The sequence below is a fragment of the Hyaloscypha bicolor genome (genome assembly GCF_002865645.1).
Source record: "Hyaloscypha bicolor E unplaced genomic scaffold K444scaffold_87, whole genome shotgun sequence".
NCBI lineage: Eukaryota > Fungi > Ascomycota > Leotiomycetes > Helotiales > Hyaloscyphaceae > Hyaloscypha > Hyaloscypha bicolor.
Genome location: NW_020194589.1, coordinates 2481205 through 2501220, shown reverse-complemented (window position 1 = coordinate 2501220; position 20016 = coordinate 2481205). Strand labels below are relative to the sequence as shown.

The following is a 20016-nucleotide window of genomic DNA, read 5'->3' as shown; positions in this document are numbered from 1 at the left end:
CACGTGAAGATATACTATACCTCTGCCTCCAGTTCTCGATTCATATTCAAAGCAATTGTTTGTTCAAGTTTACTAGTTCTATTACTTGTTTTGAATTGCCTTGGTTGCCGCTCAAATCTGCATTGAGTCTTTGAAATGGTGTATTGTGGTAGGGGCAAAGATGTCTTTCCCTGGGGACGTCGACTTACAATAATCAGGCAAGCCGAGCAAAGGTTGTGCCAACTGTCGCACGAGAAAGATAAAAGTGGGTGGGAGGTTTTCAATGTTAATATACAAAATAAGATAGCAATGCGATGACAAGGTCATGCGCGAGCTGCTGTACAACACATGGCGAGACCCTTGACTGGCGACCGCCACGAACATATCCGGCACAGAGGAAAACCACTGCTCAAGCTAATGTTTTGTTCAGTGCAACCAGGGCGTGCCTTCATGCGGACAATGTATGAAAGCCGAGCGTGCGTGTCCTGGCTACCGCAACATGGTGGACTTGGCCTTTCGGGATGAAAGTAGTGCCGTGATTGAAAAGGTCAAAGCCAAGGCTAGAGCCAGAACAGAACTTGGTAATGGTTCATCATCTGCACCGAGAAAAGTCAGCAGCAGGTCAAAATTGTCTGCCTCAAGCTCCCCCGAACCGCCGGAGATCTTTTCTTCAGCATCTTCATCGGTCATTAGCTTCGCTCCATCCTCAATTGAGGACCGTGGGATCAACTGTTTTCTCGGCAATTGGGTTTCCAAATGGAGTGGCCCATCTCATGGGTAAGACATATTTACACGTCCAGAAATCTTCTCTTACCAGCTATAGGTACTTCAACTATTGTCATGAACTTCTCGGCGAGGATGCCATGGGTTCAGTCTTGAAGACGAGTATAATCGCGAGTGGTTTGGCCATAGAGGCCAATGCAAAACGGGACTCACAATTGCTGGTACAAGCTCGGCGCAATTATGCCATAGCTCTTTCAAAGATAAATTCTGCCTTGCGTTCGCCTGCTGAGGCAGCAAAAGACAGTGTTTTGCTCGCAATCATTGTGCTCGCAGTATTTGAAACGTGTTGTGGTTCGAATCAGCGTAAGTGACTGCTTTTCGCCGTTCCAACGTCGAGAACCTTCACAGTTGACACCCTCCCACAGTCTCGATGAAAGCGTGGACAGAGCACATCAATGGCGCTAGCACTCTTATTCGTATGCGAGGAAGAAGCCAATTGAACAACAAAATAAGCTTTGGAGTCTTGTAGGTGTTGGGGATTTCCTACTGTTGACTGATTCGTCATTTTCTCTGAGACAATGTTTCCTCTCGAATCAATCTTAATCGAACAATTGCTAACTCACCCGCTATCTAGCATTTACGGCACTGGCCAGTTGCTACTATCATGCATGCAGAGAGTACGTTCCTTCTTAGAGCTCATTTCCTGCCTTGTATAGTCTTGAGTTGTTTACTCTCGAGATTTAGGCGGCTTAAGTACAGGGTGCTTATATAGTTCTAGGAGATTCCAATGCATCCAGAGATTCTCGAGCTTAGGAAATTTGCATTTTCAAATATCCCATCAGATACTGGTTGGGTGTTTTTGAGGAAGTGCGACGAATGGTAAGTCTTACTCTTTACTCATTGCTATGTGTCCGGAGATGCTAGCTCTCTCGCTGACCCGCTCTGTCCTTATTCCTTGGGAACGACAAACTGCTAATTTACTTGCATTAGTACTGTCTTCCGTGCAGCTATCAAGTCCGGGGGTAAGCCTTATTCTTATAACAAGTCTTTCTTCCCTCTTCACGAAGGCTCGAAGCCCGCTGGCTTCAGGGGAGCCGGGATGCGCATTCTTGAGATCTTGGCTCCTCACCTCCTGAGTTTTTTTGGGGAAATAGAAGAAAAACCCATACTAATTCGATGTCAGCCATCGCGGATCCAGAACTTATCTTGTCTACCGCACTTCGGTTGGACAATGAAATGGCCCAGGTATTTGACAACGCTTCACCAGGCTGGATGTACGAGACGGTGTATACAGATGTGGAGTCACCCCTTGTCTTTGGTGGATATTATGGTACCAGCTCTCTTCCTCTCACTTTTTTTTTACCTGCAGTCTATCTCGTGAGATAGGGACACTCGTTCCAAGAAGGCTGTGCTGACAATCATTTTCTTGACAGATATATACTACGACCATTGGATAGCTCAAATTTGGAACGTAAAGAAACCCTATTTCTTAGCTCCTCACCCTGAATTCCCTGTTACTATTTAAGAGAACGCCTTATCCTTCCGACTCGCTCTTAGCTCCCTCCCTTCTCTCCGAAGAAACATGTTATTAATTTGTTCTAGGGATCCCGATGTGTACGACTTGGGCTCAACGAGAATATTCGTTCGCAGCTCGTTAAAGTGAGTCCTGTATATACCAGAGCATATCCCTCTTTTGCCCGTCTTGAGCGGTGTTTGCTCTCCAGATAAGTCCGAGAGTGTGGCTTTTGGCATACCTCTCGTCCGCACCGCAAATTCGACTCTTCAAACATGTACTAAATAATAATATCAGGGTTTCACTTCAAATCCGCCGCGATTCAACACCCCTCAGCACCTAGCTCAGTTCCAAGCTTCGACCCAAATAATAACCCAAATGCGAAATGAAATACTGAGGAGCGTCGCCCAACACGTGGGCCTCGTTCCCTTATCACGCAAACCCTTCCAAAGCACCGCTACCCCCTCTAACTCGATGGCCCCGCCACTGCAAAACCTCTCATCCGAATTCCCCGAAGCCCCCCCCTCCTTCATCTCCCCCCTCTCATCCCCAGACTTCGTCCCCTACGAACCCCCTTACCAAACCCTAACCCCCGACCCAACCTTCCCGGCCGTCGGGGGGTACTTTCTCTTATGGCCCATCTATTTCGCAGCCGTAACCCGCGTTTCCCAACCAATACATTGTGTCTTTGCAATTAATGTTCTCAATTACATCGGCGAGAACATGGGGATCAGGCAAGCTAGTAATATGGCTTCGTTCTTGCAAGCACATCCGGCGTTTCGGGGGAGGGGAATGGAGAAAGTGAAGGAAGGTGGTGTGATGGGCGATATCAATGACTGGAGGATGGAGGGTCCTATGCAGCTACTGCGAGAAATGTTTGAGCGGGAGGGCGAGAGCAAGAGTTGATTAGGGCGGCTGGTGCAAATTGGTGAGGAGTTATGGAGAAGGCGAGGGCGAGAGTCAGCCTGGTACTGGAGTAGAAGAAGTTTGCAGGTACTAAAGGTTAGAGGAGAAGCACTTTGGGGGCCTGGATGCCAGTATGAAGAATAGATTCAACTATTAAGAATTGAAATTCGGTACCCGATTAATTGTGGCTCTGGATTGACCTCTGCACAGTGTTCACTAATTCTTGACCCACCCACGACCTGCCCTGAAGAGCTCTTTTGGATGTGTATTGAATTCATCTCACAGGTCGATCTGAACTCCTCTCACGATCTCTTTCCTCACACGAAAGACTTCAAGGAACAAAAATGAGGATATAAACACAGTCTAGCGTCAATGAGAACCCGAGACCAACCTCTAAAAGTACAGTACATCCATAAAAATGCCAAAGCCGGAATTTATTTCCCTTGATCATGCACCAACTTCCCTCTCTCCTCATCACTCCCCTCGTCCGACCACCGATCTCCATCTTCCCCAACGGCAAAAATCGTCTCGCCATCAAGACTCTCTCTTGGGATCTCCTTCGCCGTATTGGCTCCCGGAGGTGGATCATATCTTGGGCCTTCTTGACCCGGCTGCGTCCTATCCCCTCTGTGTGCTGCCGCACTTTCTGGATCATCATCATCGTCATCTTCTGCGCCAAAGTCTGCAATCTCAAAACCTTCATCATCTTGAGCTAACTCGTCCGACATTGCGAATCGTCGGTTGTTAGCGGTAGGACGCCAGAGGTAGGCGATGAAAATCACGTCGGCAAGGTAGACGAAATTGAGCCAGCCATCGAGGATAAACCAACGAGTCTTCCAGTGGAAGGGTACAAAGTCCGGGCTCGAAGATGAAGCAAAGGTAAAGGAGTTAAAGAAGAAGAAGCCAAAGATCACCATAATGGAGAGGAGGATTGCCCACCAGAGCTGTCGGTACATGGAGAGTTTGACGGTTTGTTTGCGCTCAACAAGATCTCTAATGGTCTCCTTTAGAGAGTTAAGGGTCCACACGTAGAAGGCGGTCAATGTGCCAGCCAATGGGAGAATAATGAAGAGCACAAGAGGACCTCAAAGATATTAGCAGAGTCTATCGGATGATCACATGACTCACCGGCACTCTCAGGGGTGACAGTCAAGCTTGCGATTGCATAGATCAAGCCAAAGACAAAATGTCCCGCAGCTAGATACCGAACATAGATCATCGTTTTGCCTAAGGTGTGTTTAACAACACCATAGCCCATGCAGACGATCAGGAGCAAGAAGAAGGAGAAGGAGTTTCGCCCGGCATTTAGGATTGCAACCACAATCATAAGCACTTTCGCACCGACTGTACTTCCATTCCGGTTCATAAAATCGTAGAATCCCCACGTCACTAGCATCTCGACTATCAAGAAGAGGATGATTGCAGTGATGTAGTTTTGCACGGGCACTGGAAGGACTGTAAGTATCTTGACCCAGTATTGACATTAAAAAACTTACGTATATCATGCCGGTGTTGAACATACAAGAACGCCCAGAATCTAAAGCTATTAGCAATGTAATGGAACGATCCAAAGCTCTACGTACGCTCCAATGACTGCGTAGATAATTGTGATACCACCATAGAACGGAAGCTTGGCAATCTGAGCGGCCGGAAGCTCTCCGTATGCGTTTCGAAATTCGACCGTGGCACTATACTGCGCATCTAATGGTGAGAAAGCCGCGGTGCCTACACAATAATACCCCGTCTTCTTGATGCCATAGTTGACTGGTAGGGGTGGGTCCTTTAGGTGTACCGCCTGAGTGAAGATGACGTTTTTTGAGATGTCAGTCGCATTTGGCGCCAAGATAAACTCTCCCGTTTGATTCGAATTGCAAAATCCGGCTTGGATCGGATCCGAATCACATAGGTATTCATTCTGCGAAAAAGCTCAGCATCCATGCAGCAGTTGTCCCCAAATTGGAGTGATGTACCTCTATTCCGATCAGATCGTAATCCCTCCATTCGAAGATTATCATGCTCGCAATTGGGTCCGAGCCTTCTGGGACGTCTTGCTTCACCCATTTGACCAGTATATGTGGGTCTACATCTCCTCCCCTGCTAAGCAAGTTAGCACTGTAAAATCGAGTAGAATCAATAAGAGCCGGGTCTGTCCTAGCTTCCAAGACACAGGAGGAAGGCGTCATGACCGCCCCTGAGACAGCCCTCAGGCTCGATTCCCGTATAAAACAGCACAATAGTATTGAACTAGGACTTGCCAGTCATTCTTGCTGTACATTCCACTACATATTTGTCTGTTGTCGTTCTCCTGGTTCTGCTTCATACGTTAGCGCCAATCATTTCTCTCTCAATTCAGTCAATACCATATTCATTTCATTTGCACCGGCTGTCACAACGGACAGCCCAAGCAGGAGTAGTCCATGGAGCCAGCTTCTCATGGTTGCTTGGAGCCTCGAGGCTGGCGAGGTGCGAGTGATATAGTAAAGCACGTAGAGAAATGGCGGGAGATCTAGGTCTGCTCGTAGGTTATATGGCCATCCAGAATTGATCCGCGAACTCCGGAATGGTAAAGGACCTTGATCGAGGGGACGTCGGATTTGATTGAAGTTATTTGGGGCTGTGGATGCGCAAAGGAAACGTAACAGGCAGGGACCCTTGGTCGGCCGCTAGGGGCGGCGCCTCCAGAGACAAGGCCAGAGCCTCGCCGTGACTTTGAAGCCCAAGAATTTCTCCTTCCTCCCGCCAACCTCAAAAATCCACGATGGCAGGTGCCGACGTAGCTCCTCCGAACTCTCTGTGCAAACGATGCAATGAAGAGAATGCTGTCCAATCTATCCGCTCAGAGAGAGTCTGCGAGCAAGTTCTTCCCGAAATATATTCTGAAGAGTCGCACTGACATGCATCCCAGTAAATGCTTTTCTCAATATGTCACAACCAAAGCAATAAAGCGCATGGAAACATATCGAGTTCGAGGTTCAACCGCGAAAGCGGCCAGGAAGTTGCTTTTCCCTCTCTCCTTTGGACCCTCGTCTGCCTCGTTACTCCACATATTGGACCAGCACCTCCAAGGACAATACGATCGAATGAACCGAGCCGCTTATGAATTGATCGTGTTACATATTGATCTACATTTGGATGTTGCAGACCGAAAGGACACTTCTGAATTGCTGGAGAAGTACAAAAGCCGCTTTCCAAGGCACACCTACTCCAGCTTGGGCCTTGAACAAGCCTTGCTCTTGGATGGGATAGACTGGAAGGCTTTGAACATGCCAGAACCCCCTCAAGATATTTCACAGAAGTCTGGGACTGAAAGACTACAGCAACTCATTGGATCAATGCCATCTGCAACCTCAAGGACGGATGTTATCACAACCTTGCTCACCCGACTTCTAGTGGATATTGCAAAGAGAAATGGCTGTGAAAGTATTTTATTTGCAGACTCAACCACGAGACTTGCTGAGAAGACACTCACAGAAACAGCTAAGGGACGCGGCTTTTCATTACCCTGGCAAGTTTCTGATGGGATGTCCCCACATGGAGTCGGGTTCAATTATCCCTTACGGGATCTTCTCAAGAAGGAGCTCGTGACGTTCTCTTCGCTCGCAATTCCTCCTCTCGCCGATTTCATCATATCCCACGGACCATCCTCTCAAATCTCTGCTTCGTCGAAGCTTACTACCATTAACGATCTCATGGCTCAGTATTTCGAGTCTGTCGAAGAAAACTATCCAAGCATTGTTGCCAACGTCGTTAGGACGTCCAGCAAACTCCAGCCTCTTACTGGCGATGAGACTACAGCTTGTGGATTGTGTGGGCTACCCGTAGCAGAAGGCACGGATGGTATTTACGGATGGGGAGGAGGCCAAAATTCGGCATCACGAGCTGCAAAACAAGATGGCAGCCATGAGGTTCTTTGCTATGGGTGCTCGAGATCTCTTAATGGCTGAATGCAGATCTACCGATATCTATCTAAACCCAGATCAGGCCCTTTCCTCAACATTTTGCAGAATCCGACGCCTTGACGTCAAAAGAGGTTCAATATTTACAACAGGATGACGAACCACTTCATCCTATTTTAAATTAGAACAAGTTGTCTGATCTAGACATTGTTTTTGATCGAAGAAGGGAGGACCTTAGCCTCAAACTTGCGCATCAGTTTGTTCGTTTGCTCCGCCAAGCTGAGCGTCAAGATGGTATGGGGCAAGATCCTTGCCAGATGGGGAAGGAAGCCCTTGTATATAGCCAAGACACCCTCTGTCTTTACTGTCTTCGCTAGACAGTCAAATATACCTTTATAAAGGTTGCCATCTTGGTTATACATTCGAGACATGATTGTATCTATTCCAAGTCAGTGTCAACCGCTCATCGGACATTGAGATCTTCTCACCAGGTGGATGCATAACACAGCACACCACAAACCCACTAGCTGTACTACTCGCAAGATGTAACGCTGGTCCTTCGTCCATCCCCAAATGCTTCACAAGTCTCCTCTTAGCAAAGAAGTATGTCGGCAGTTGTACGGAACTCCCAAACCCGGTCCGAACCATCGCGGCCCCTACTCCTCGATATAGCCCTGGCACTCCCTCGGCCTTGAAAATCTGTCTCATCCCATCCGCTGCATTCTTGTATGCATGCTGCGTGCCCACCGGTGCAAACGGCGAGAAGCTCTGTAACCTAGTCTTCACCAAGAAAAACGGACTTCCTGCCGCAGCGCCCAAAATGCCCGACGATGCGCCCGCGAATATGTTGATTCCTAGACTTTGTGTAGTCGGGTCTGTGTAGATGACGCTTGTGAGGGAGTGTCGTATCGGTTCGTAGAAGGCTAGGCGACAGCCATTGAGGAGCATTTGGTAGATGTACGCTGCGCCGATTCCGCGGTAGATGCCCTTCAGTCCTTCATGCCGAACGATTACTGAGACGCCGTGGAAGGGGCCTTTGTACGCTCTGGGTTGGAGGCCTTTTTCTTGGAGCTCGCCCTGCAGTTGCATGCTGTGCAGAGTGTTAGCTTGGGTTGAAGAGGAGCTTTGGAGCTTCATACCGGATCTTGACAGTCTCGAAGGGATGTGTAGCCGTCACTGCTCCGCAAGCTGCAATACCACCTGCTACGAATGCACTGTGCTTATTAGATGGTATCCCTTCTTCCAGGGGCTTCAGAACTCACCCTAAAGTAGTAGACATCTTGTCTCTCCCCTTCTGCCCTCCTCAGAAGGGGCTGTTGAAGCCCTGTTATTGCAACGACAGCTTGTGATGCTTCAGCTCTCAAGAGATGGGGTTTCGTGAAGTTGTGCTGGGATTTTATGCCAAATTTTTACAGCAGTCTGAGTAGATATGACAAGCTGACTATGCGGCTGTCGTTGTGTGGGCTGTAAGAACTATTTTGTGATCTTGATTACGAAGTGCAAGGCAATTAATGGTGCCGATTGTTTTGCTGTACGGGGGGCTGTTTCGGCAGCATTTTTTGGTCCGGCTTCGGGAGTTTGGAGACGGAGAGTCGGAAAGTCGGGCTCAGGGTCCACCTCCCTGATTTTGAGGAATCCAAGTAAAGTGTTCCTTTCGCAACGTTCGCAGTAATCGAATGTCTAAGCTCAAGAGCACATGCGAACCTGTGCCCAGGTGGTTTTTGTACAATGTTCGCGTTTATGATTTTCCGTGCACGTGATCTTCAATGTTCTAGCCAATGGTGTACAATCCCTGTCACGCTCTTCCCATACATCGATTTCTCCAAACAGACCAACCTTCACCCTTCCATGAAAGAGCGCAATAATGTCTTCCACGCCAATGGCTATTGATTCGCCCATGGGTGCAAATGGGCTTGGCAGCAAGTCGGGAGGGGCATTACCAACCTCCAAAGTGTCCGAAATGATCTCCTTATTCCGGCCTTCAAAAGTAATTTCCCTTTCTAGCAACGCGCAAACGCTGACCCTTCCAGCACTTTCGCCGCGAGCCACCAGCGACAGTTCCTGGCAAACCACCTTCTCCCTATTCCTCGATCCTCTCGTTGGATTTTGATGATGAAGGTGGCTTGCTTCTTACGTCCGAAAGTGACAACAGTATGCAAATATACAGTGTCAAAGATGGCAAGCACCACAAGACATTACTCAGCCAGAAGTATGGTGTAATGCACGCTATGTTTGGCCACGCCAGTGGTTGCATTCTTCATTCAAGCACAAAACAAAACCGTAAGTTGTCTCCTTGACATTATCAAGAGTCTACTGAATACTTTGCAGACACAATTCGATATCTATCCACCCATGACAACTCGTACTTGCGGTACTTTGAGGGCCATGAAAAGAATGTCACGTGTCTCTCCCTCCATCCAGGTCAAGACAACTTCCTTTCCTGCAGTGAAGACAACACCCTCCGCATCTGGGATGCAGCTACCAAGAACGCGTGTGGAAAACTTAACCTTCATGGCGCATATCTCGCGGCTTGGGACCCCTCCGGCAATGTCTTTGCAGTCGCATCTCCAACTGCGCAAACAATTCTTCTTTATGACTTCCGTAACTTCGACAGAGAGCCATTCTCCACCTTTGACATGCTGCCTTATTTCCAAAACGGACAAAATTCTCCCAGCAAAGGCTGGAACAAGCTCGAGTTTTCCAATGATGGTAAACACATCCTCCTCGGCACGACTGGTACGCAACACTTTCTCCTCGACGCATTCGACGGTCATTTGAAAGCCTCCCTACTCCGCGACCGAGGTGCTGTCAGAAGACTGGCAGCAGGAGATCACAACCTCGAGGGGATGGATCCTCAATCATCCGAGTTTTTGTACCCAAGTACGGGCGATTGTTGTTTCACCCCGGATGGCCGCTACGTGCTCAGTGGGTCAAGACAGCAAAATGTTTTAGCGTGGGATACGCTGGCTTCTGCTCAGGAGCGGTTCTTAAGACCTGTCCATGAGTTGGAGTATAAGGGAGACTCGGCTGTCATTGCCTTCAACCCGAGATACAACTTCTTTGCAACTGGAGATAAGGAGGCCGTATTTTGGGTGCCAGATCAAAGTTTGGCATAGTGGTGAAGTCTTTAATCTGTCTTTGAATCATCGATTTTCGGAGTGGATATCCAAAAGTGAACTGGCGTTTGGCGAGTTGGGGTTGATTTCCTCAGACCTTGGGACTTGCACCAAGGCATTATATCCCTGTATCTGGATCGTTATCCAGAATTATGATGGATTGTTCTTTGAGTCAACGACCTGGCTATGGTAATAAATACATCTTCAGAAAAACGATTTCTCAAGTGATAAAAAGCTGGAAACATGGTTCTCCGTGTCCCAGTAGAGGTCCATAATCAACCTCTTTGGTTCTCTTCTCATTATTGATTCCACTCGTGTCATCTCTGATACAGATACCACCCACTGAGTCATGCGAAGTACTCAACGCCAATTTAGTCAGGAAATGGAAAGACGGCAGGACTTCCATACCCCTTCGCACTCATATATCGACTTCTCAGTAGCTCTCCATTCAGGCTCGTACTCTATCGCCCTCCGACACCTTTTCATCGTAATGTGCTCTCATATCGCAGGACCTTCACCTCAATGGTCTCATTCTTTAAGAGTTCCGATGCACTCGTTGATTTGACACTTGTCAGCGCCTATGTGTTCAGATTTTTCCAGAACCCATACAGAACCAAAGTCTGGAAAGGTTATTTAGTTGATTGATTGATCAATTAGCACTGCAGCGGCCAATACTACTCATAGACGCATTCTTACTTCAACGATACTCTACAATTATTAATTCGGGTATCCTGATTTTGCACAATTCTCAGGTTCAAGGAAACCAAAACTCAACCTCCATGAACCGCATGATCCGCATGATCCGCATCATTTCTTCGCCAACGTTTCCTTCAAATTGTCGGCAGTTTCCTTCGCCTTGCGGTACTCTTCGTCGTAGGACTCTATCTCCGTGGGTTCAGTAGCTGCCGTGGCGTGCTTCGACTGAGCAGACTTAGGCTTGAGCCAGGGCATGTCTCCTTGAAAGCTTGAAGTCAACGGCGAGGTAGGTGTCCGGATTGCTGGTGACTGAGTTGAAGGCTGTTGGCGGGTATCGTGATTATATGGCTGCTGTTTTGTAATGGGTTTTGGCGCAGGTTGTATGGTCGGTAAGGCTGTAGCGGACATCGGCGGAGAGGGAAATTGATTATAATTAACACCAGGATTAGCCGTAGGGTGTGCTCCCGTTCTTGGCAAAGTCCCAGAAAACTGATTTGCGTTGTTGGAGTATGATCCCTTGTATGGGGCAGCGTTCATCTGGGGCTGGGAACCGGTAATAGCAGGAGAAACATGGGATTGGCCTTCCTGCCATTTGGGAACTGAGAAGTATGGGTTGATGGGTCGAAAGGGTTGTCCTGGCTGGCCTTGAGGTCTTTGAAGTCCACCAGTATGTTGATTTGCAGGTGGAGTTGGTTGCAATGTCGGTTTGGGTTTGCGCATGCGAGGAGCAGGGGCTTTGAGAGGTTTTGGTTTTATGGGCATGAAGGGTGCCTTCTGTTCGCTGCTGCTGGGAGTTGCTCCGAGTTGACGCTGGACTTGCTGGTCAAGCCACGAAGATGATTTCGAGAAGGATGCAGGCTGAATATTCGAGATGAAGATGGGTTTAATGAGACGCATAGGTTGGGGATCCGTTGATGACTTTCGGAGCCATCTTTCTGGGGGGTTGATGAGCAGATCCGGATACGACGTATGTTGAGGCTCGTTGGACACCGGGGTATGTTGAGGTATGGCCCTGCTCTCCACGATCTTCACGCACCCAACTTTCGCGAATGGATCATTTGAGACTGGAGAGAATTGGTAGGCGTTATCCGAAAGCTCGTTGATTGAAGGAGGTGGAGACCAGGGAGGAAGAGCAGGCGATTGCCAGTGACCGGGACGCCTCGTGGACTGCTCCATTAAGAGTTCTCCAGCCTCTTCTAAGAAAGAGATATCACGGTGATCCTCGGATTGTTGCAATAGCAAATGGATCCGTCTGCCAGTCTCGGAATCGTCTTCAAGATAAAAGTTACCCAAATACTTCTCGAGGGGGAGTTCAGCGAGAGCTCGAACTTCGTTGGCTACGAGAAGGTCAGAAACTGGCTGGTGATAGGCATATTCTCTTACCTGTAGGTTCGCGACCGTAGAGCTCACGTATCTCGGCCACGCGAGTGTAAGCTGTGACATAGCTGCTTCTAGAGCCATCTTCTGGTCCCGTCATTTTGGAGAATGGGGTAGCACTTGCAGGATTAAACTCGAGGAAGTAACGACCCGAGCGTTGCAAGAACGGGGGCATGCGCGCAAATACTCGGAAAGTTTTGTGTGACTGAAATTCACCTTTCGATTCGTCGAGGAGAAATTTCCTTCGTCATGAAAAGCATCGGATTTCCAAAAAGAGTTACCATGCGCATTTCGGAAGAAAAGAGGACTTTGTATTATTCTGTTAGCTAGAATTGACGAGGGGTGCTGCTATGTAGGTGCTATTTTGAGAAGCCACGCAACGAAAACATTTACTCCTCGAATGAACCATGGATTTTAATGCCTGTTGTATTCCCATCTAGTAAAAGACGTATATTTCAGGTCGACTCAACTAGAAAATGGTATTACGGCACTGATGACAGCCTGCGTCAACACAGAGCCGTGTAGGCACTTGCCTGACTTGCGATGGGCTCTTTCCGTTCTGGGACGTTCAGTAAAGCTATTCTTCGTCCAAAGCCCCGATTCAAGTACGAAGACTCAGATATTGATACTTGATTTGCAGCAGCCAGCATGTCCTGGAAAAAACACCTCTGACCAGAAGATCATTAATCGTGATTGAAGACTGGCCACAGCGGAGAGGACATTCCTTCAAAAAAAAGGTCTTGAGGTAGGATTGGTTCCTCAAATGTCTTGCATGATGAGAATTAGTTTCCCGGTAGCAAAGGATAGTGACACGTCAATAGACTGAAGCTGCGAATTGCACCAGAATAGAAGCGGTGATGTTGAAAAGGTGGGTCTAGCAAGCGAGATTGATAAGATTAGATTCTGCAAATCTTCCAGAAGGTTGCAGCCTCGCCTGCATGTTCAACCTCGTCGCACTCTGCAACTGACAAGATGGGAAAAGGCACGGATAAACTCTATGTAAGTGAAATATTCCGTGCAGATTCTCACGAACCTTCTTCTTACGCAAGTGTCCATGTTCTCGTGCTAATTATCTGCATTAGATTACCCATTCTGAGTGGTCCTCCTCAGACGCATATTCTGCAAGTGCCGGATCCAACGTTTCCCAAAAGGCCACGAACGGCGCGAACTTCAAAAGACTACCGTTTAACTTCTGTGCTGCCAGTCTGCAGCCTTTCAAACACCCTGTCTGCACGCCAGAGGGAACAATATTTGATGTCGAGGTGGTTACTCAATGGCTAGAGAAACATGGCACGAACCCGGTGACTGGAAAGCCATTGAAGGACAAGGACTTGATCAGGCTAAACTTTGCGCGGAATGGCGATACAGATGCGCATGACGGTGGCGGAGGTGCTGGGGAAGGGAAGGGAGAGATGGTCGACCCTGTCACCTTCAAGGTCTTCACGGACAATACACATATTGTGGCAATCAGACATGGCAGTGAGGCTAATGTTTTCGCTTGGGAAACCGTTGAGAGATTAAACATTAAGCCGAAGATGTGGTTGGATTTAGTGGACAATCGAAAATTCGGACGATCCAATATCATCACACTCCAGGACCCGCAGAATATTGAGAGCAGAGATTTGAGCCAGTTCAAATTCTTGAAGGATGGGGAAACCGTGTTAACCAAGGAGCAAGAGGCAGAGAGGCAAAAGGGTAGTGTGAACATTGATGCGTTGGGTAGGGTTGGAGAAAAGGTGTTGAGGGCAAAGGAGGCCGTGGAAAAGGCGAGGAAAGAACGAGAAGCTGGTGGAGACATCAATCGGTCCAAGATCGTCACCAAAACTGGACCGACCAATTCTGCGCCTAGCATGTCTCTGATACAGGAGAAGAAGACAGCATACAATGCTGCCCAATATACCACCGGCAAGGCTGCTGCGAGTTTCACAAGCACGGGACTCACACCAGAGACCAGTGGCGAGAGAGCACTTCTCACCGATGAAGAGTATATGTTAAGACCAAAGCGAGTCAAGATCAAGGGATATGCTCGAATCGAGACCAATTTCGGTTCACTAAACATAGAACTACAGACCGAGACCGCCCCACGAGCTGTCTGGAATTTTGTCCACCTGGCCAAGAAGGGTTATTACAATAGAGTGAAGTTTCACCGAAATATCCGAAACTTCATGATTCAAGGTGGTGATCCCACAGGAACGGGAAAAGGTGGCACGAGTATCTGGGGAAAGAATTTCCAGGACGAATTTGATGGACCTTTGACGCACGACTCAAGGGGCGTCATGAGTATGGCCAATAAGGGAAAGAACACAAACTCGAGTCAATTCTTCATTACATACAAACCAGCTAAGCATCTGGATCGAAAACACACCATTTTCGGCCGCGTTGTTGGGGGGATGGATGTTCTTCAGAAGTTGGAGAATGTGCCAACAAACGAAGCTAACAGACCAGAAGAAGACATTATAATGGAGAATGTTGTCGTCTTTGTTGATCCATTCGAGGAATTTCAGAAGCAAAAACGAGAGAAAGATGAACTTGAGAAGGTGCGGGAAGAGGTCAAGAAGCAAGGTGGAACAGAAGATGACAAGACTACATGGACTGGGAAACGAATTAGGGGTGATGGGAGCGTCGTCCAGGCTGAGCAGACTGGCGGCGTTGGAAAATATCTGAAGTCAGGAGCCGATTCCAGCAATGGTAAATATGTCGGGGATGACGAAATGCTCGAGGCAGAGCCAGTCAGGAAGAAAATCAAGCCTGGAGGCTTTGGAAATTTTGATAGTTGGTGATAATGATGGGGTTTGTGGCCGAAGCGAGTTCAAAGCCAACAACATTGAATTGAAGTCAACATACAAGCACCACCTGCCCTTTAATAAAAATTTGATTCCCCTCTCCCTTTCTTCAACGCTACTACGTCATCGACAACGGATCTCGGATCGAAGACCGCCCGAGTCGCAATACAAGCACCGATATTGAGTAGCCAAGATGAAGCAATCCAAGCCTAGTAAGTGGTCCTCAAATCCCCCCTTTTAACTGCTACTGACCTTTATTCACAGCTCCGACTACCTGCGAAGCCTACTTCGCCCTGAAGTTCAGCCGACCGAAAACCCTCTTCAACCTACCCAGGAATGTCCACCAGAAAATCATGAAGCGTCTCGGCCGCGTCTGCTCTACCACGCTCGGTCTTCCCTGCAAGAAGCTCCACGTCCGGCACAGGCAAATCCACGGCACTGTTGACCTTGACGAGATCTACGGCGCTATCTTCGCTTTTGAGGATGTCGAGTTTGGCGGTCAGGAGGCATCATTCTTTACGCTTGGAGAGATGTTGGATATGTGGGCGAGACGGGACTTGAAGTATGAGCTTCCTTCTGGCGCGGACTGGCCAACAAAATTCGTTCCGAAGGCCCGGTTCTCTTATAAGCACTATGTGTTTTCTCGTTATCAGGGTCTCCTCTTCACGGGTAAGGTAGTTCTGTCGATTCCAGCTGGGTGGAAGCCTTACCCAAGATGGACAATTGCGACCTAGAGGGCGCAATGGTAGGATAAGTCGTGAATGAGGCTCAACGGAACGTCCTGGGCCAAAAAGCCTTCATACAGTCCATTTCTTGGGACCGACGCTCAAGCTTGCGAAGGAAACTGGAGCCAGCTTCAATAGAGTCTTCAGAGGACGGAGTGGCACTGCAAGAATGATGCAGTGAAAATAAAATACAATGGCTTTGACTTTGACTTTGACAATGACTCCCAAAGTCTGCTGACCATGTGCATGTGATTTTTCTGGGCCGGGCGCATCACTGGCGAGGCAAGGGCAAAGACAGCCTCGCCGATAACGTTAAGAGGCAGCTGCCAGTTCGGCCTCATCGCACGGCGAATGCCACACCCATCATTCAACCTTTTCCGAGATGCCAAAAAGGCCCTGCTCTTGCGCTGAAACACGATAAGCCTTGTGGCATCGTTTCACTCGGGTCCTTGTGCACTTTGCCAACCTCCGCAGCAAGACGCTTGCAGCCTAACCCGTGGGAAAGCGAGGCGCATCGATTGTCGAGACGACTAAGCTCTGAGCTCTGGCGATGTCGACCACAACGTCCCAATATCCATTGCATCCAGAGAGCTCTAATGGATCCAGCGGCTCGCCGTCCGCTCAGCAGCAGCAGCAGCAGCCACAGGGAACGCCGCAGCACAAACGCGTCTACCAGGCGTGCATACCATGTCGGCGTCGAAAGGTTAAGTGTGATATGGGAAGTGTAGACAATCCGCACGACCCACCATGTGTACGATGTCGCAGAGAGAGCAAGGAGTGTTTCTTCTCTGCGACCAGAAGAAAGCGCAAGCACGACGATGGTGGACCTGACAGCCTAGACGGCTACGACTACGATGATTACACTGTCCGCAATGGAAGAAAGATGGCCCACACCTCCCCCCCAGCATCGATCAGGCAATCTTCAATGGGAGCTCCTCCTTCTGCTCGATCCGCAGTTCAATATGGAGACAATGCGCCTGTCGCTCCTGGGCCTCCGTTGACTCCTGGCGGATCAATTGGCCGCCCGCAGCCTTTGCGCCGGCCAAACCAAGGCTCCCGAGATGATTCACATAGGATGGATGGCAGAAACTCGGAGGAGTCGAACACACAGCTGGAAAATCTTGAGGCTCAAGAAGTAATGCGTCGGGAAGTCTATGGTCCACATGATGCACTAGATCTGCTCTATAAAGCTGCAACTGACAGGTGCGTTTCTTCCCAGCTTGTAATAAAACCTTACTGACACGCTTTCAGCCCGGGCCACAAGAGAACCAGTAGTCAGATGTCGCCAGTGATGGCAAATAATACATCCGCGCACCCGCATTTGCCATCGCCTATTCAAAACAATGGAGCTCCTTTCCAGAACAGCTATATGCGTCCTCCAGAAATTCGGCGAGAAGCGCAAATTGACCCTGCATTGACTTCAGGAGACCTGGAGAAGCCGAGCCGCATGCAAGAGCAAGGTTATAAAGACGCTGTCAAGGCTTGGGCAAGGTTCAGATTTGTCAGGGCTGGCTGGTTTACACCTACAGAGGCAATCGATTATATTGATTAGTAGGTCGATTCTCTTTTTCTCCCAGTTTCAAAGCTTATACATACTGCAGCTACTATGAGTACCTTTCACCGCTTACACCAATCTCCCCTCCAACTTTCCGGGAACCAGGAACCCACCCAACCCTCTTAATGGAAGAGCCTATCCTGACAGTTACGCTTCTCACTATAGCCACTCGGTATAGAAAGATGCCAGGACCAGGAGGCCATTGCAGGTCGCATGCCATCCATGAGCAGCTCTGGACGTATCTCAGAGGGATGATTGAGAGATGTTTGTGGGGTCAAGAAGCTTTCGGAGGTGGCTTTTGTGGGTCTGGGGCCGGTGATGGAGAAGCCCAAACTTCTAGCACAGCTCCATGGCGAGGGCTGCGGAAAGGAAGTTTGCGAACTTTGGGAACTATTGAAAGTCTCATGATCTTGACAGAATGGCACCCCCGGGCTTTACATTTTCCCCCGGCTGAGGCGACGGACGAGCTTATGCTTCCATCCTATGAAGGGCCTGATACCTACAGTACCGACGACGAAGGAGGCCATCGGTTACCTAGAGGGGTAGGTGGGAAAAGGATCGAAAGCTGGCTTGAACCAGCCTGGCGAAGTGATCGTATGTGCTGGATGCTCCTGAGTACGGCAATGGGCCTGTCCTACGAACTCGGCGTCTTCGATAACGTTGACGAGCTATTGGAATCTGGTGGAGAAATGACACGACCTGAGTACGAGGACGAAGCTTATCGGCTCAGAGCAGCTAGGATCAAGAGACTTCTTCTCATTTATGTCACCCAGCTAGCTGGCCGTCTTGGATGGACAAATATGGTACCGGAGAACTTGCGTGTGACGGATCCAGCATTCGCACCCCGAAAGAGAAGAGCATCGGTGGATGGCAAGACTCCAGATACGAACACGACGGTGTCTAACACTTTCAATTACATCCCGGATCTCGAACTTGACGACCAGATCATCCACTGCTGGGCCGGCATCAGCAATGCAATGCGCATTGGCAACGAGAAGCTCTTCAAGTCGAGACAATACACTACCAAGATCATCCAAGATGGGAGTTACGTAGAACTTCTCAAAGATTTCCAGCCTATGCTGGCCGCATGGACGAAGGAATTTCAGCGATTTCGCTTACCTCCGTACATTCGACACATACTCTCAATCGAGTACGAGTACGTCCGAATATATGTCAATTCGTTGTCGCTGCAGGCCGTTGTCGAGAGATGTACTAGCAACGCTGGCCAGCATAACACGGCTGGCCACAACGGTAACAACACTGGAAATCCTCTATCGCCCGAGACTCAAAACTATTACGGAAAGTTACCTCTGGCAAGACTTGGCGGGTTCAGTTCAGCCGATCAAGACTACGTCAGAGAAGTCGTCGACGGAAGCAGGAATCTTCTCAGAACAGTTGTCGAGGGGCTTTTGCCGGGCGACTATCTGAAGCATGCACCTGTGCGAACTTATTTTCGCATTATCAGTGGAGCAATGTTCTTGTTAAAGACTTTTGCTTTGGGAGCATCTAAGAGTGACGTAGAGATTAGCATTGGACTGATGGACAGGGCCGTTTCCGCTCTGCGGAACTGCGTTGTCGATGATGTCCATCTTGGTATTCGCTTTGCAGACCTTCTCGAGACACTGACGTCCCGTCTTCGAAGTCGCTTCATCAGTGCTCCCACGGGACCACCCCCAGGAGAGACTTCGAGCCGCCATGGGAGCCCAGCCTTGCAGCACGAAGGGCCTGACTCGAAGAGAGCCAAGACAGACCGCGGAGAGCAGATACGGGAATGGAACGCGGCGACTCCCAACTTCAGCATGGGAACCAATGGACCAGGTGAGATTCTCAGTGCATTTTTCGAGTGTACTTTCCTGCCAAGACATTGCTAGAAGCTAATTACCTCACAGTAGATCTCAACGTCTCAGCCACACCGTTTGACCTTAATCAAGGGGCCTTCTTTGCCGCTCCCGGTACGCCTTACAACACGGGCCCTGGTTCGACCTACGGCACTGATATGGGTGATGTCTTTGGTGGTGCGAGCGATTGGAATGGTGGCAACGAGATGTGGTACTTGCCTCCCGGCGCGGCTTTCTTCCAGAATGTAAATGAGCAAGGAGTGATGCAGACGGCGGAGGGCGTCAGTGTAGGCGGTATGGATTTGCTTGATTTTATGGCGCTGGATGGGGGGTTTGATGCTCCGGGCAACCCCGGATTCTAGTTTAGGACTTGATTTGGCATGAGAATGGAGATTGATGACTTGGAAGCGAAATGATTATGAAAATTATCTCTTGCGAATGCGCAAGCGCAAGCAAAGCGTTGGGGCGGCCTCTGGAGAAAGTTGGTAAAGAATGATAATGATGGAAAACTTCAAAATTAGCTATCCAAGTCCCTGTGTTCAAGTGCCGTTCATGGGCTGCGGGTTCCTGCAGCTGCAGCTGAGACACTTGCAACGTCGCTCAATGGGGATGCAACGACTTTACATCCGGCAGAGCGAAGTACTGGATTGGGAAACGGGTAATACACACATCACTACCGATGAAAACCCGATTTTTGATACTGTTGAGAGATTGATTAATTGGAAACCTCCATTTGACAAGAATGAAATACGATGATAGGGGTGCGCGAAGCGCCATAATGCTGAAGCCCAAGGATGGTGCAACCTGCCATCTCTGCCAACGCCCTTCGTGAACGCTACACTTCGCCTTGCAAGATATTTCCACACGGATCTAATATTACACAATGACCTCCGTTGTTCCGAGCAAGTA

General features: G+C 49.0%; 9 protein-coding genes across 9 annotated transcripts; 6 read left to right on the top strand and 3 right to left on the bottom strand.

Annotated features, from left to right (window-relative positions):
* The first annotated feature begins 193 nt into the window (after positions 1-193).
* Positions 194-3299, top strand: K444DRAFT_613847 (uncharacterized protein). Its single transcript, XM_024880425.1, has 11 exons — positions 194-244; positions 410-756; positions 803-1065; positions 1128-1227; positions 1337-1379; positions 1481-1581; positions 1693-1724; positions 1886-2032; positions 2136-2173; positions 2305-2361; positions 2513-3299. The coding sequence occupies exons 2-11, from the start codon at positions 443-445 to the stop codon at positions 3119-3121; spliced, it is 1704 nt and encodes a 567-aa protein (XP_024735959.1). The 5' UTR covers positions 194-244; positions 410-442; the 3' UTR covers positions 3122-3299.
* Positions 3294-5713, bottom strand: K444DRAFT_613844 (uncharacterized protein). Its single transcript, XM_024880424.1, has 7 exons — positions 5482-5713; positions 5377-5432; positions 5092-5215; positions 4705-5036; positions 4618-4658; positions 4250-4567; positions 3294-4205 (listed from the first exon to the last, which is right to left on the bottom strand). Exons 1-7 carry the CDS (start codon positions 5554-5556, stop codon positions 3556-3558), a joined length of 1596 nt encoding a protein of 531 aa, XP_024735958.1. The 5' UTR covers positions 5557-5713; the 3' UTR covers positions 3294-3555.
* Positions 5714-5879: 166 nt separating this feature from the next.
* On the top strand, positions 5880-7065 carry K444DRAFT_643761 (uncharacterized protein; the record flags this gene model as incomplete). Its single annotated transcript, XM_024884890.1, has 2 exons — positions 5880-5974; positions 6027-7065. 2 exons carry the CDS (start codon positions 5880-5882, stop codon positions 7063-7065), a joined length of 1134 nt encoding a protein of 377 aa, XP_024735957.1.
* Positions 7066-7141: 76 nt separating this feature from the next.
* On the bottom strand, positions 7142-8499 carry K444DRAFT_422177 (mitochondrial oxaloacetate transport protein-like protein). Its single transcript, XM_024872716.1, has 4 exons — positions 8280-8499; positions 8157-8231; positions 7506-8107; positions 7142-7456 (listed from the first exon to the last, which is right to left on the bottom strand). The coding sequence occupies exons 1-4, from the start codon at positions 8294-8296 to the stop codon at positions 7218-7220; spliced, it is 933 nt and encodes a 310-aa protein (XP_024735956.1). The 5' UTR covers positions 8297-8499; the 3' UTR covers positions 7142-7217.
* A 374-nt stretch (positions 8500-8873) lies between these two features.
* On the top strand, positions 8874-10341 carry K444DRAFT_591081 (WD repeat-containing protein-like protein). Its single transcript, XM_024878174.1, has 3 exons — positions 8874-9004; positions 9048-9297; positions 9346-10341. Exons 1-3 carry the CDS (start codon positions 8882-8884, stop codon positions 10131-10133), a joined length of 1161 nt encoding a protein of 386 aa, XP_024735955.1. The 5' UTR covers positions 8874-8881; the 3' UTR covers positions 10134-10341.
* Positions 10342-10788: 447 nt separating this feature from the next.
* K444DRAFT_664209 (uncharacterized protein) lies at positions 10789-12853 on the bottom strand. Its single transcript, XM_024886934.1, has 2 exons — positions 12213-12853; positions 10789-12166 (listed from the first exon to the last, which is right to left on the bottom strand). Exons 1-2 carry the CDS (start codon positions 12379-12381, stop codon positions 10941-10943), a joined length of 1395 nt encoding a protein of 464 aa, XP_024735954.1. The 5' UTR covers positions 12382-12853; the 3' UTR covers positions 10789-10940.
* Positions 12854-13178: 325 nt separating this feature from the next.
* On the top strand, positions 13179-14986 carry K444DRAFT_531823 (peptidyl-prolyl cis-trans isomeras-like protein-like 2; the record flags this gene model as incomplete). The annotated part of the gene is made up of 2 exons (XM_024875029.1): positions 13179-13205; positions 13289-14986. 2 exons carry the CDS (start codon positions 13179-13181, stop codon positions 14984-14986), a joined length of 1725 nt encoding a protein of 574 aa, XP_024735953.1.
* A 196-nt stretch (positions 14987-15182) lies between these two features.
* Positions 15183-15723, top strand: K444DRAFT_630680 (uncharacterized protein; the record flags this gene model as incomplete). Its single annotated transcript, XM_024883248.1, has 2 exons — positions 15183-15201; positions 15254-15723. 2 exons carry the CDS (start codon positions 15183-15185, stop codon positions 15721-15723), a joined length of 489 nt encoding a protein of 162 aa, XP_024735952.1.
* Positions 15724-16057: 334 nt separating this feature from the next.
* K444DRAFT_591077 (uncharacterized protein) lies at positions 16058-19707 on the top strand. The gene is made up of 4 exons (XM_024878173.1): positions 16058-16917; positions 16966-17265; positions 17316-19087; positions 19159-19707. Exons 1-4 carry the CDS (start codon positions 16265-16267, stop codon positions 19467-19469), a joined length of 3036 nt encoding a protein of 1011 aa, XP_024735951.1. The 5' UTR covers positions 16058-16264; the 3' UTR covers positions 19470-19707.
* Positions 19708-20016: the final 309 nt, after the last annotated feature.

Excerpts from the sequence above, each read along its gene's own strand:
- K444DRAFT_613847 (XM_024880425.1), top strand. The coding sequence starts at position 443 with ATGAAAGCCGAGCGTGCGTGTCCTGGCTACCGCAACATGGTGGACTTG. Across the intron at positions 2,033-2,135 it reads TGTCTTTGGTGGATATTATG|ATATATACTACGACCATTGG; the intron begins GTACCAGCTCTC and ends TTTTCTTGACAG. Across the intron at positions 2,362-2,512 it reads TTCGTTCGCAGCTCGTTAAA|GGTTTCACTTCAAATCCGCC; the intron begins GTGAGTCCTGTA and ends TAATAATATCAG.
- K444DRAFT_613844 (XM_024880424.1), bottom strand. The coding sequence starts at position 5,556 with ATGAGAAGCTGGCTCCATGGACTACTCCTGCTTGGGCTGTCCGTTGTG. Across the intron at positions 5,216-5,376 it reads ATGTACAGCAAGAATGACTG|GGGAGGAGATGTAGACCCAC; the intron begins GCAAGTCCTAGT and ends CTTGCTTAGCAG. Across the intron at positions 4,659-4,704 it reads ATCTACGCAGTCATTGGAGC|ATTCTGGGCGTTCTTGTATG; the intron begins GTACGTAGAGCT and ends TAATAGCTTTAG.
- K444DRAFT_422177 (XM_024872716.1), bottom strand. Across the intron at positions 8,108-8,156 it reads TTCGAGACTGTCAAGATCCG|CATGCAACTGCAGGGCGAGC; the intron begins GTATGAAGCTCC and ends CACTCTGCACAG. Across the intron at positions 7,457-7,505 it reads CTGTGTTATGCATCCACCTG|ATACAATCATGTCTCGAATG; the intron begins GTGAGAAGATCT and ends GACTTGGAATAG.
- K444DRAFT_591081 (XM_024878174.1), top strand. The coding sequence starts at position 8,882 with ATGTCTTCCACGCCAATGGCTATTGATTCGCCCATGGGTGCAAATGGG. Across the intron at positions 9,005-9,047 it reads CCTTATTCCGGCCTTCAAAA|CACTTTCGCCGCGAGCCACC; the intron begins GTAATTTCCCTT and ends TGACCCTTCCAG. Across the intron at positions 9,298-9,345 it reads TTCAAGCACAAAACAAAACC|ACACAATTCGATATCTATCC; the intron begins GTAAGTTGTCTC and ends AATACTTTGCAG.
- K444DRAFT_664209 (XM_024886934.1), bottom strand. The coding sequence starts at position 12,381 with ATGCCCCCGTTCTTGCAACGCTCGGGTCGTTACTTCCTCGAGTTTAAT. Across the intron at positions 12,167-12,212 it reads CTACGGTCGCGAACCTACAG|CCAACGAAGTTCGAGCTCTC; the intron begins GTAAGAGAATAT and ends ACCTTCTCGTAG.
- K444DRAFT_591077 (XM_024878173.1), top strand. The coding sequence starts at position 16,265 with ATGTCGACCACAACGTCCCAATATCCATTGCATCCAGAGAGCTCTAAT. Across the intron at positions 17,266-17,315 it reads GCAATCGATTATATTGATTA|CTACTATGAGTACCTTTCAC; the intron begins GTAGGTCGATTC and ends TACATACTGCAG. Across the intron at positions 19,088-19,158 it reads CATGGGAACCAATGGACCAG|TAGATCTCAACGTCTCAGCC; the intron begins GTGAGATTCTCA and ends ATTACCTCACAG.